Here is a 12989-nt window from a genome sequence, read left to right as displayed (position 1 = left end):
TAAGTGGAATCGAATCAAAGCTTGGTTAATCCTCCCAATGTGATGTGGTCTTTTATTACACGCGACAAATATTTGTGAATTTTGGATCGCTGCTAAAATAGAGTAAAGCCTTTAAGTTTATGTTAAGGTTAAGGTGGTTCCTAAAAATAAGCTCACCTAAAGGTGTTCTTGTACTAAAATGGCTGTGATGTTCCTTTTCTGTTCTTTCTCTCCTTTCTTCCAGCTCAATGTACATCGCTGGATGTTCAGAACGATTCCTCAGTTCTTTTCACTCGAAAACTCTCGCCTTCTTCAACCCCAGAATGATATAACATGTCACTAAAGATGCAAATCGAAAGAACATCGGCCCGATCAACCGCCGGAAGGCACCGTCAACGGCAAAATGACTCACGTATGCAAAGTTTGGCTGGGGGTCCCGGTTTAACGGGTTCGCCTCTTGATGGTCGTTTTTTGTGCGTGTTTGACTGGCCATAATCCCTGGCTCCATTTTTAGCTTTTCGGTGTGCACCCCGAACGCTCCCTTGGATCATTCAGAACGATGAGCGCGGGCACAGCCACGAAACAGAGACGTTGACAATCAACTAACAATTAATATTCTCTTCCTCTTCTGGCTCGTTGTTTTTTTCTTTAGGTTGCCTTACCATCTCGCACAAACCAGACACGACTGCTGCCATTTATATGGTTGCAGAAGATATCAGCGATGCTGCACCTCAGCACCGAATCGTTGTGCCCAGCAAAGTTGTTTGTATGAAAAAGGCACAAATAGACGAGTGAAGACGCAACGAAAGTGACTTAAACTCGGTGACCATCACAGCGACCATCGGGAGAGGTCGATAAGACAATTTTAATGTGCCTGTGACGGGGTGCTTTACAATTAATGACACAATGCAATTACGACCGCCGATTGGTGAAGGAGAGCCTCGAAAAAAGGGACAATCCCGACCAGGCAGGGATCATCAATCTTCAGGAGCCGGAGATTAGCACGACCACAGTAAGTAGTGACCGAATGGCCAGATTTTTGGTTTATAAAACATTTTTAACACAATCACCAGGGGAAATAAGCTTGCAGGCAGAGTAGAATAATTTCGGATCAATCCAGGCGATTATTTGCAAGAAAATCGCCAAATTCTGTTTTGAGATCACCTTCACATTAAATGGACTACAGGTTCGTACCGTTAGGGCTGTCTGTTTGGGTTTCAACTAATTTTAATTACTACGAACATTCCTTGAAACAAAACATCTCAAGTTGCAGCAATTTTAGTGTTGTAAATGTTTGTCAAATGTTATATTATGCATTTATACCTTGTTCTTTTAGTGTTCATATTCACCCCTTCCTCTATTTTGTTTAATAAGATTGATTGAGAGATTGAGAGTAACTTACATATTGAGATAGCTCGGCGCTTAGAAGATTGAGGACGCCCTATCTAACGAATTAGTTTTGACTGACAGGACAACATTTTAAACGCGCTTCAGTCGGTTTACTGAGAGGTGCAAGATGGTACAGATTTTTTATCCTAAGCATTTATTTTCATAATTAAATTTCAAAAACGCACTGCTTGCACTGGTCAGCCTAAAGGTAGGCTTTCGCCGATGGTGAGCGGAAGCCATCTGTTACATAAATAGGATAGAACGGTGATAGCAATTTCGAACCAAATTCTCTTCGAACTGAACCGTCACGCGAAAAAGACCACGGGTTAAAATTTATCACCTCATAGATAGTACGAACATCGATTTAAAAATATACTTCATTAACAAAAAATACTTAAACAGTGTGCTGTCAGTATAAACTAAAGCGTAAAACCCTGTACCGTTTATGATTCTCCAGGATCGATACTCAATAGGGAATGTGAATTAATTATATAAAAAAACAACATTCAGGAATCAAGCCTTAACACTCGAATATAACAAAACCATTTGAAATAATTTATTTAAAACGGAAATAAATACAGCAATACGTCAAGGCCATATATCAATTATCGATACAATATTTAATAAGAAATAGAACATCGACAGATAATAAGACTGGACTCCAGGATATACAGCGTGTGGCAATAGAATAAGACCCTCTTTTATATCCGATTTTCAAACTATTGCTTTCGATACAATTCTACCAGTCTAACTAACTAATGCTTTTGTCCTCAACATCTTATTTTTTTAACTCAGTTTCGTTTTCATCCAGAAATTTTATTGTACAATATGCTACGGGCCCTTTTTTATGAGAATAACAAAACGGATACTCAACATCGATATCTCGTTTCACTCAATTCACTCAAAAAATCGGCGTTATAACCTCAATTTTACGATTTAAAAAAACATTAAGTGATCTTCTATACAATTGTCCTTCAATGTAAAAAATATTCGAGTCCATTCTGGCCAAAACTATTTGCCAAAGTTATAACAACATCTTAAAAGTAGAAGAGAAATTGCAAAAGAGTTTTAGAGTTCTACCTGATGAAGTTCCCCTTAATCTGCATCATAATCATAGGGGTTTATCTCGCAACCCCTGTTAGAAGGCACGTCCCAAGTGAGAATCGTCTGCAACGTCACATCGACTGACTGGCGACTAACTCGGGCACGCTACAGTAGTGATTAGGAATTTTAACCCGTCCGGTTTAAGCCCCGGACTGGTAACCGGATTATCAACGGCTACGTCAACCGTGTGTGATCGGTGGTCAAGCAGTGCGAAATTCTGTCAAGGACAATCATAACCCAGTTGCAAATTAAATTAAAGCGGTTGGTGCAAAACTTTGATTGATAGCAAAAGTTTGTTCGATTAGCAAATTTCCATGAAAAGAATAGAAAGATCTACTTTGTGACGCTTTGCTATATAACGCTTAAACGTTACGATCTTCTCGGTGATGATCAGTTCCATCGGGCAGTTGTACACCCCTGCAATAATCGGATACGGAAGTTCGATAAAATCCCATGACGAATCGACATCAGCGACAACGACAACACAGAGGAAAAAAAGACAATGAGCGTCTTCATACCCTGCGTTACCTTCCTTCTGCCGATCAGAAGCGATTATAATGTAATGTGGTATGCTTTTTTTATGTTTGTCGCTTAAGAATGCCGATGATCTCCGGTGTTGAAAGTCATCATAAATCAATGTCCAGTGTGTGCAGTGTCCAGGCTGTAGGACAGATGTGGGATGCACCAAAAGAAAGGTAACGATCGTCCTGTACCGGACAAGAAAGGGTGAAGGTTCCATTCCGTAGGACCCGCTCGGGCTGGATCGCACTTTCTTGAAGGTCGTCACGCACCTCATCAACAATAGAGCTGCAGATGGTCGATGGACGATTTAAACCCGTTCAGTTAAACCGAAGCCCGAACGAAGAGGTCAAGGGCTAGTCGATAAAGGGATCCAGCTATTTGATAATGCTTTGAACTACTCAATTTTCAACAACTTGATTTTCCTTGAAAACAAAATACAGCTAATCGACCTGCAGCGATAGTTCTATTAGGAAGCACCGCTTGGCCCATCTTTCCCCATCACGACCTTGAACCCATTCGTCTGTGCTGCTGTTGATGCGCGGATGCGAAGCTATTTAACCCAAAAGGGAGTGTCACCCAAAAGGGAGTGTGTTTGAGAGTATTTCTAACCAACCGAATACAGAAAAAATGGCCAAATCGGTTGACATTTTGGGGCGTCAAAAGATTAATATCTGACCGTCAGCCGGAGATGGTTATTTTCATCTCGTAATTTTTTTTTCTACAGGGCCTAGAGACACTGACCATCATTAACACACTGCACAACAGTACGGAAGTAGATGACCAAACAGGGCTGGCTGGGGCATAATAAATGATTCAAGTGCCTTCGTTCGTTGGCGAAGTGGTGTGATTAGATGTGCTGAAGGCGGAAAATGTTTCGTTTTATTGGTGTAATTAATTTTGGGCTCTTTTTTAATAGTTTTAAAACTGATAGGGGGCAAGAGGCATAATTTATTAGGAATTTTAGGTAGTTAAGGCAATATTTTTGAGTTTTATAAATGCTGGGAATTTTAGTCAATTTATTCCTTTGCTATAAAGGAATTTATTTTTGCAAGCTGCAAAAAGTAGTTTTGGAATAAGATTTAAGAATCTATTAGAGCAGATGGAGGAGATGGACAGCGAATGATTAAGTAGGAAGTTAGTAGTAGTAAGATGTGTATTATAAAACTATCCCTCGTTTTTATTATATTTGAACAATCTTACATACATTTTCCATATTTTTTTAGCTTTACTTAATTCTTTAAAAAAAAAGCATTTAAACAGTAACGAAAAATCTTTTTTAAACAACATCTATAGTTATACAATTTATTTTAAAAAAGCCCGTGGTCCACCAGTAAACGGCTCTAAGCTAAAACAAAATATGTATTTCTATATTATAGCAAAAGATCATTGGACAATATTTTAGATTGATTCGCTGATCAATCGTTTCCAAAGTAAAGGAATTGATCAACTGCAAGGTTTCTGAATTCCCGTCCGAAGCAGCTTGAGCCTGTACGTTGATAAATATGATAAAAAAAAATAGTTTTAACTTCTACATACCATCTGAGGACATCACAATAAAAGTTATTTGATTTCCCTGTCATATGTATTCGTTTCCATATCAACTAGCTTTGTTTGCCATTTCATCTAAGGAGCCTACAAAAAAGATCGATGCTTTAACATTATCAACTGCAAAACCCTGTAATTTATCTAAAAAAACAGTATTTGTTATGGGCGCAAGTGCAAAAAAAAATTAAAATACGTTTTTTACAATATCTCATGATTTTTCCATCATTTTTAGCTAGTTCCTAAAGTTTTTTACGTAGTTTTTTATTAATGTGTTTGTATGGAAAGATGTATCTTTTATTCCACAGAAAAAAAAGTTTCGATATCCAAAACCTATAGAGAACCCCTGCCATGTGCTCTCACGCCGACCACAGAGAAGATAACAACGCATTTATGCGATGGTAATTATAATGAGAGAGAAAACGCTGCAACCAGATCGGTCAAATGAGAGATAATGAGAGAGACCACCGCGTTATCAGCTGGTTCCAAATTTTATCCACCACCAAAATGCGTACTCCTTTCTTGCATGCTCTCCCGATACTGGAAATTTAAACTGCCGTGCGCATGGTGCGTGAAGCGTGCGCAGCTGGCGCAATCGTTCTTTTGAAATGCTGCTCTGTAGTTGGAAATGTGGTACCAGGAGAGCATGCATCGTAGTAGGCTGACCGATACGCTCTTTCACTCACGCAAACCGGACGAACGGGATGGGTTGGTGCTTAGTAACGGGCAAGCATCTAGCACCTCTAGGTTCGCCTGCTCTCCTGGTGTGCGGATGCGCTCGTACAACGTTGGGACGGTTGGACCTTGTTCGTTCAGTCTGTTTTGCCCTAAGCGAAAAAGGAATGTGGTTTGGAAGGACATGATCATGATTTTCGGACGTAAAACGAAATGTTTTTTTTTCTCTTTTGTTTCATTTGATTCGTAGATTTTATGATCTTTATTGAAGATTATTTAACTCTCAAACAATCGTGTTACAAAGCTTCTTTAGTAACCGGTCTTGCAATATGGAATAATGAAAGGTATATAATTTTTAGTTTTTAAATCAAATTAGAAACATAAAAGGATTAAAAATTTGCACAACAAATAAGAACGAACAGTTAAAGATGTTAGTGGCATTTCAAATTAAATAAAATTCTTATTTTTTTTTAAATTAAAACACTTCCCTATTTTCCTTTTCCTTCACATGGGATCTAAAAAAGGGCATTTTTTGCAGAAGTTTAAAATTAAACTATAGTTTCATTTTAATTAAAACTATCTTAACTCAGATTAACTTCCACTAAATTTGAATATTTATGCAATATTCTTGTTGCATAAGGACTTTTGGAATGATTTCAACCGTATTGTAGTTCTTAAGATTAATTTCCAAACTCCAATTTCTCTTCTGCCAGTCGCACACGGAATGGATCCCACTTCTCAGTCCATTCCACATACGCCTAACCCTCCTTTTACGGGATTTGGAAGCCCTAGCCGAAGGGTTAGTCGTCTAATGTACTAGTACAGTCCACTTTTGCAACTATTTGCAAATTTCGTTTATACAGATGCTCTCTTTGAATAACAACTAGCATCAAAATGCGCTCATGTTCAGGTAAGCCCATAACAGTTGGGGGAAAAATTTGTGGAAAGAATCTTTTGTGTATTGGTGTAGCTTGATCTGGGACATGTCAGGATATCCTTAAAGAGTTACCTTATCGACTTTTGCCTCTCGAGCCACTAAGACTACTAGAGCTTATCAAGAATTCGCCCAAAGTTGCTTAAGGCATCTTGGCTGATATACGCATCAGGCAGCTCGTGAAGGTTCCCCTAAAGTAAGATCATCCAAAAGTATCGAGGATCGTACGATTAATGCCGTACAACCTACGACTTGGAATTAGTGGATTGTTATAGTATCGCTGGATAACCGATCGCCATAAATAACCTGGACTGTTCAATTTATAGTACGTAGTACGCTGACGGGTTAAGGTCACCAATCCAGCGCATTTGATGTTGGGTAAATTCGACATCACTGATTCAAGTAACATACAGGCTCCCACATTTCAGGAGTTTTCATAACCGATATCGCCAGACAAAGCAAGTACTTGGGGCTAAACACCTCGAAAGCATGGTCCTTCGTAAACATAACCTAGGACTGGTTTATGCAGAGGACAACTTACTCGAATAAGCCAAACATTCGATCGAACGATCTCGCCAGTATGGGGGACTTACAATTCCCAAACAGACTAACTGTGATCCTAACAATGGATAAAGCAAATGTGCAATTAGTGTACTACGCAATGAAACTAGCTCAAATGCACAGTAACTAGAAACAGAGAATCATGAGCCTATGGACATCATAACCAGACAAGTCCACCTATCCTTCTATGAAAGTATATCCAACTACGTTCCGGTTAAGGAGATATGTACCAGTACAACTTTAATCCCGACGAACCTGCTGAACAGGGTTCATCTAAGAGTCGGAATTCAACCCTTACTTACAGTAACGATTGGACCTGTATGAAGGCCGCCTAAATATCTCCCGGACGCATCACTATGCACACGAAAACAGATTAAGTACTAAGTATTAGGCGGATACACTAACACTATCTACAATCCTTAAGGCAATCTACTCGGAATCAATCCCGAAAACCCGCCAATACAAAACATCTACTCCTTTCTAATGCACATACTCCCAGCCTACAATCCTTACCCTACCCTAACACACACCCTCTCTTCCTACGCTTAAACATAAAATGCACCACCGCTTGCTCACGCTCGTAATGCTCCGTTCCACCCTCCGTTCCTACGATCGTCACTCGTCCATCGGCTAAACGAAGGCAACGGCGGTGGTGGATTGCGCCCGAGCGGTACATGATCGAAGTTGATCTTGGTTGGAATTTCGATCGATTTTATCACCTCCACCGTCGATGTGACTGGCGCTACGATCGTCGGTGCTTCGCTTGTCGCTGGTGTCTCACCCGTGTTCAGTTCGGACGAACCGAACGATTCCGGAGGCGTGGTGTAATCGTGTCCCGATTTACGTTCCGCCACCTGTGAGATCGGTTGATGCCGGGGATAGATGTTAAAGTGCACCATCAAACGGCCGGGAGCAATGAACGGTGCGGAAAAGGGTGGAATGCGGGGCGGCACCCGTCCCTCCTTGCGGAAATAGTTCTCACCCTCGTATTCTTCACTTCCGGCCTGGCCAAATGCCGCCCGGTACGGTTGCTGCTGCTGGGACGGTCGAGCACGCTGCTGATAGGGAGCGAGCTGGGCGAACGTTTGCTCTGGCCATGCCGGTTGCCGGTACGGATTCCGGTACGGGTTTCGCAGCCGCTTCCTGTATCGCTGTGGAGAGAGTGCTTTCGTTCCCGGAGGACCCACGATCGGCATCGGTTCCAGGTTGAGCATCACCGAGAACGGCATACCGCGTGTGGGCCATTCATCGCTTTCCGGCGTGGATGTGCCGGTGGCCGGTGCGAACCGGAACTGCTCGGTCGCCAGCAGATTCACTTCGCTCGGGTTCGATGGTTTGAAGTTGTACAGACGATCGGGTTGAAGCTGTTGGTTTATGAGCTGCGGTGCTTGAAGGTGGACTTCCCGGGGACGCTGAGAGGCCGCACCGAACAGCGTCGTAATGTCACCCTCCTTACGCGGATGTCGATAGATTCCGCTAAACTTGACCCGATGATTGGGATGTACCGGATGATTAAACTCGGCCGGTTGCAGGGACGGATTGTACGGGTAGTTGTAGTAGAGCAGATGTTGCTGCTGAAGCTGTTGCTGCTGCTTTCGCTTGGCCAGTGTCAGCTGCCGTACGATGTCCTGCACGCTCGATGGTGTCCAATCGTTGGCGAGAGCTTTCGTCGTTCGGTTTGCGCGTGGCGGTTGTTGGAAGCCGACCGGCACAAGCCCACTCATTGCCACCTGGAAGGGTTTCGGTTCGACGGTGAGTGTGTCGCGCCGACGTTCGGCTTCCTCACCAGTGGACGGATTCGCTTTCGCCTCCTCCCAAGAGGACCAATCGGGGGCAAGTGGTAAGGGTGGCTTAAGGAACCGAGCTGGAAGTAGCACCAAACGATCCCGTCCCACTGGCTTTTGTTCTGCCCCGTAATATCTTAGGCGACGTGTACGCTTCACGGAGGTCGACTCGTCTTCCTCCTGGGACGTTGTGTTCCCGGACGACGCGATTCCCGATGAGAGAGGCGTTGTGAGGATCGTGTTGTATCCGCCGGCGCTTGGTTCGATGGCCGTTTCGTTGGTGAAGCTTGCGTCGATCAACATTTGGCGCGATTTTCGGTCCGCCTCGTGCACAATCATGAAGAGCGTAAAGAAGGCGACAAACGCCATCGCCAGGATGCTGTACAGGGCGATCTTCCGGTGCTGGTGGTTCGGTTTACGGAGCACGTCCTTCGGTGATTCATATCTGAGGGAATGGAGACAGGAGAAGAATAAACAAGATAGTATTAGTTTCGGACGGAAGCCACTGTCACTGGGCGGAAAGCTTCCGTGACGGTGGAACTTTCTTACTCATTCACTAAACGAAGATCAGATACAGCAAGAGTAAGTGCTTACGATGCGCCTAGCGAGCAACTTTCGAAATGCGCTCAACCGTTGTTGTTTGCTCTTTAAGTTGGAGCAAATGGAAAAATAGACTTCAAATGAGGAAGTAAGGAATTCAAAAAAAGGAAAATACATCCAAAAGAGAAAATGGAAAGAAGATAAACATAGTATCATCGATCGCAAAATACGGCAAAAGGTGTTAGAAATTAATTTTGAAAAAAGTACTACGATCAGGATGAAATGCACGAATGGTTTGATAAAGGGTACTGTTGAGAACGCGGCCATTTTAGTTTAGATAAAAAAGGTGTCTTCTAGCCACAGATCATAAACATTTAGAGGATCTTACAAAGAGCGGACACGATTAACGTGATATCTGAGAAGGTTCGTACCTTCCGTTTATGCGATTATAAATGACACATGAATTAGCTATCATAACGATATGCATGTCCATAGGCAATGACATAGTTTAAACAATCGTCACTTATCGTCTGTAACCGCCGTCGCTGACCTAAATAAACTTATGCATTTTGGGAAGATCCGATCACAAATAAATAATTTCGTTCGAAGCTACGTTAACCTCATCATAATCCGAATCAACCAGGAGAGAGGACGATGGGCGTCCTCGAGGCGACAATACACACCTGCTCAGAGTTTGGGTGTCCAATAAACCTCCTTCTTCTTCCTCTTCTTCCTTGGCAATATACAACCTCGAGAGGTCTCGGCCTGTCATTGCTGGCTTTCTATGACTTGATTTTACTTTTTTGACTACGGGGAGGCGGTCTGAATGGGACTTAAACCCTGGACATGCCGTGTGAAGACCGGCGCCGTTATCGCCTCGACCACCGAACCGCCTCAATAAACCTCCACGCGTCCTAAAATATCGGTTAAGACTCACGCGTTCGATAAACATGTGGCTAACGACTAGGAGATCCACTAAACGCATCCGATGCATGGTAATAATAAACTTCACTACACTTCTTCTTCTTATTCTTTGGCCTAACGACCTCTTAACGTCATGCCTGCCATTTTTGGCTTACTAGACTTAATGATAACCGCATAGTTAGATAGTCACTCCTAACTGTGGGGGTAACGGTCCGGATGGGATTTGAACCCCGATCCGGCCGTATGAAGACCAGCTCCGTCGCCGCCTCCACCACCGGGGGCCGGCTTCAGTACTAAGGTGGTCCAAATAAATCGCAGCGTGAAACGTTATCTTCGAACCGACGTTATTAAGTTGGGACAAACGCGTAGACCTCTAAAGGTACAGCCTCCAACACAGGACGGTAATAACACAAGAATACATCATGTATTTATTTTCACCAATACAATTAACTTTGTTAGTATATAAGGACTTAAAAAACTGTAATAAACTCCACTTGTATCCTAAACTTTGATCGTTATAGTCGAGTCTCGGGAGTTTTCCTTCTTATGTTCTTGCCAGCAAATCCGTAGGAGTTCACCGTTGGAAACATGTACTGGTTGGTACCAAGGAAAAAGGCCTTCAGTCTAATAACTCGAAACAAATTTTGGAAAACCATCTCCAGAAAAAGAGTAATTCTTACTAACGGAGGTCCACCGTTAAATCCTGGTTAATACAGGAAGAAGCCTGACGTCCGATCCGAGTGGGAACGCTCTAACCGGCGATAACATCGGTGGAATCTGCTTCGGTAGTCACATCTTTACAATTAACCAGACTCAAACACAGACTTTTCCTGTTCTAACGGTTATAAAAAATGTTTACTGGAAAGGAAATCACCACTACAGAGATCTACGTCGAGGCTAAAGACAAATTGTACCACAAGAGAGGTATGAATAAGTTGGAATATCGCTTTAATCGCAATAACGCTTTCAATGGCAGTTGTTGAATTCGATTGGAAGATCATTCTGTTAGCGTAAAGAACTCTTATTACTACCAGGTTCAGGTACAATGTTTTTTTTTTTTAATTATTGTGGTAATGAAGAAAATTAAAATTTTATGTGAATTTATGATTCGCAGTCACCACACGCGCTGGTGACAATACGGCTTCAGAACCGTTATAATAAATAAATAAATAATTAATTACAATTTTAGCAGATTGTTTTTGTAATTCCTTCCTCATTTGCCATCGTTTCACCGATACAATGTCACAGTCCTTTAAGGGTGATCTTTAAACAAAACTACTAACTAATATCACTTGGCTACTGTTAAGGCTTATGTATATCTTTAACAGCAAAGGTTCCTCTTTCCACTCCCATTTCCCTTTTATACCCTCAATGAAACCAACCGCCTGTAAAGTTGCATATAGTCCGTCTCGCTTTCCGATCTCGAACATCCGATCTGCAAATATATGCTTACCCTGACCACATGCATATAGGAAGACCGGATGCAAGCGAGAACAAAATATTATCCGGACCGATCGTAAACAATTCTCGAGAATTGGGCTGTGTGTGTGCTAGAATCGGTCAAGGTGCGTAACTAGTCATGCTGACTCTCTATTGCATTGCGGTCTCTATTGCACTGCTTCAAAAATTTCCCTAAGCAAAAAAGGGTATAGAAAAGGTTACGCGTCACACAAGTAAATAAAGTGTTATAGTAAAAACTAACCCATATTGCTTCAATCATTGTGTCGAAACAGCGACAAAGAAATTAAATTGATTGAAGAAGCAGTAATTATTGAGCAAATGTCTTTATATATTTACTCGAAAGGACCAGTCAGTAAAGGTTTAGTCCCCATGGCGCGGCCGATTATTTGGATCGATCTCACTCGTATGCAGGACTGAATATCCAGCAATGAAAAAGAAAATCGAGGCAGCTAGAAATGCTATGCCTATGTGCGTTTCAGGCATTGGGCCAATGAAGAAGAAAATGCCCTATAATCTTCCCTCACTTAACCAATATGTGGTTCCTAATCATGCAGGTTTCGTTGCTCAATGGCGTACACATATTTGTTTTCATCAAAATGCATCCCGTATGCATCTTATTGCTTGCTGGTACCAGGATTTTTTTAATGGACGTCTCTGTTATCTACAAAAGTACTACAGCCTCAACAGGTCATGGCCTATAAAATTTCAGGTTTTTTCCGGGTTTTTGCATATATCTTAAGATGATTATTAGTAGTACTTATAGAGAAACGATCTCGATGAGACTTGGTATCGAACCCTTGATGAGAAGGAATCGCCGTCGATCTACTTCGGGCCGTTCTACTCAAGCATTTAAGTAAGTCAAATTGGACCCAGAATGGTGACCTTCGGAAGAAGATCCTTATCTGTTATTTTACTAAGTATTTTGAATGGCTTCTCTTTATTTATCGCGTTCAGCTAGCTCCATATACTTTAAGCACAGAATTTGATCGTAAATTTTGGAGTAAATTTTGGAGTGAATAATTGTGTGACCACACAACAGCCAAGTGTCAAGCGATCCAAAATATTGCCACTAGCTCCAGGCCCATCAAGAGATTTTCTATGAGGTTAGAATTATTAGTGCCTTAATATTCCAATCACAATTAAACTTACTTATACACCGCTCCCAGCTGCGACAGCCAATTGTTACTGTACGCCTTCACGAACCCGTGCCCAGTGCCGGTGAGTTTTCTGTCGTTGAACATTCTGCTACTGTTGCTTCACACACCTTTTCTTTCGTGCCCCAACAAATCACACAAACCAAAGTGATCCTTCACTTGATCCTTCCTTTCACATCACTACGAACAGTTCACCAAAGAACACAATCGATATTCCAACTCTTTCACTAAGTAGGCTTCGATATGATACACGGACAAACTAGACACCACAACCCATCACCAATGGAGACCGTCAAACCGCGTTCACCGTCACTTCGAAACTGTCACCAGCGGTTCCACAATTCGGGACACAAGGCAACCTTCTTTGCGCCGGGCACGCACGCATGCATGCAAAACGGGCCTCCGCGAACGGTCGCCCTC

At 42.2% G+C, this 12989-nt stretch overlaps 1 protein-coding gene across 1 annotated transcript; it reads right to left on the bottom strand.

The window, feature by feature from the left end:
• Window positions 1-6850: 6850 nt before the first annotated feature.
• Window positions 6851-12989, bottom strand: LOC118509681. The gene is made up of 2 exons (XM_036050724.1): window positions 12565-12989; window positions 6851-8935 (listed from the first exon to the last, which is right to left on the bottom strand). Exons 1-2 carry the CDS (start codon window positions 12654-12656, stop codon window positions 7279-7281), a joined length of 1749 nt encoding a protein of 582 aa, XP_035906617.1. The 5' UTR covers window positions 12657-12989; the 3' UTR covers window positions 6851-7278.

This window comes from Anopheles stephensi, chromosome 3 (assembly GCF_013141755.1).
Source record: "Anopheles stephensi strain Indian chromosome 3, UCI_ANSTEP_V1.0, whole genome shotgun sequence".
NCBI classification, from domain to species: Eukaryota; Metazoa; Arthropoda; class Insecta; order Diptera; family Culicidae; genus Anopheles; species Anopheles stephensi.
The sequence above is the reverse complement of the archived record's forward strand: the minus strand, read 5'-3'. Positions and strand labels throughout refer to the sequence as shown.

What these genes read in the sequence shown, in the direction of transcription:
- LOC118509681 (XM_036050724.1), bottom strand. Translation starts at nt 12,656, where the DNA reads ATGTTCAACGACAGAAAACTCACCGGCACTGGGCACGGGTTCGTGAAG. An exon ending in CAGCTGGGAGCGGTGTATAA is followed by an intron (nt 8,936 to 12,564) that starts GTAAGTTTAATT and finishes CCATTCCCTCAG; the next exon opens with ATATGAATCACCGAAGGACG.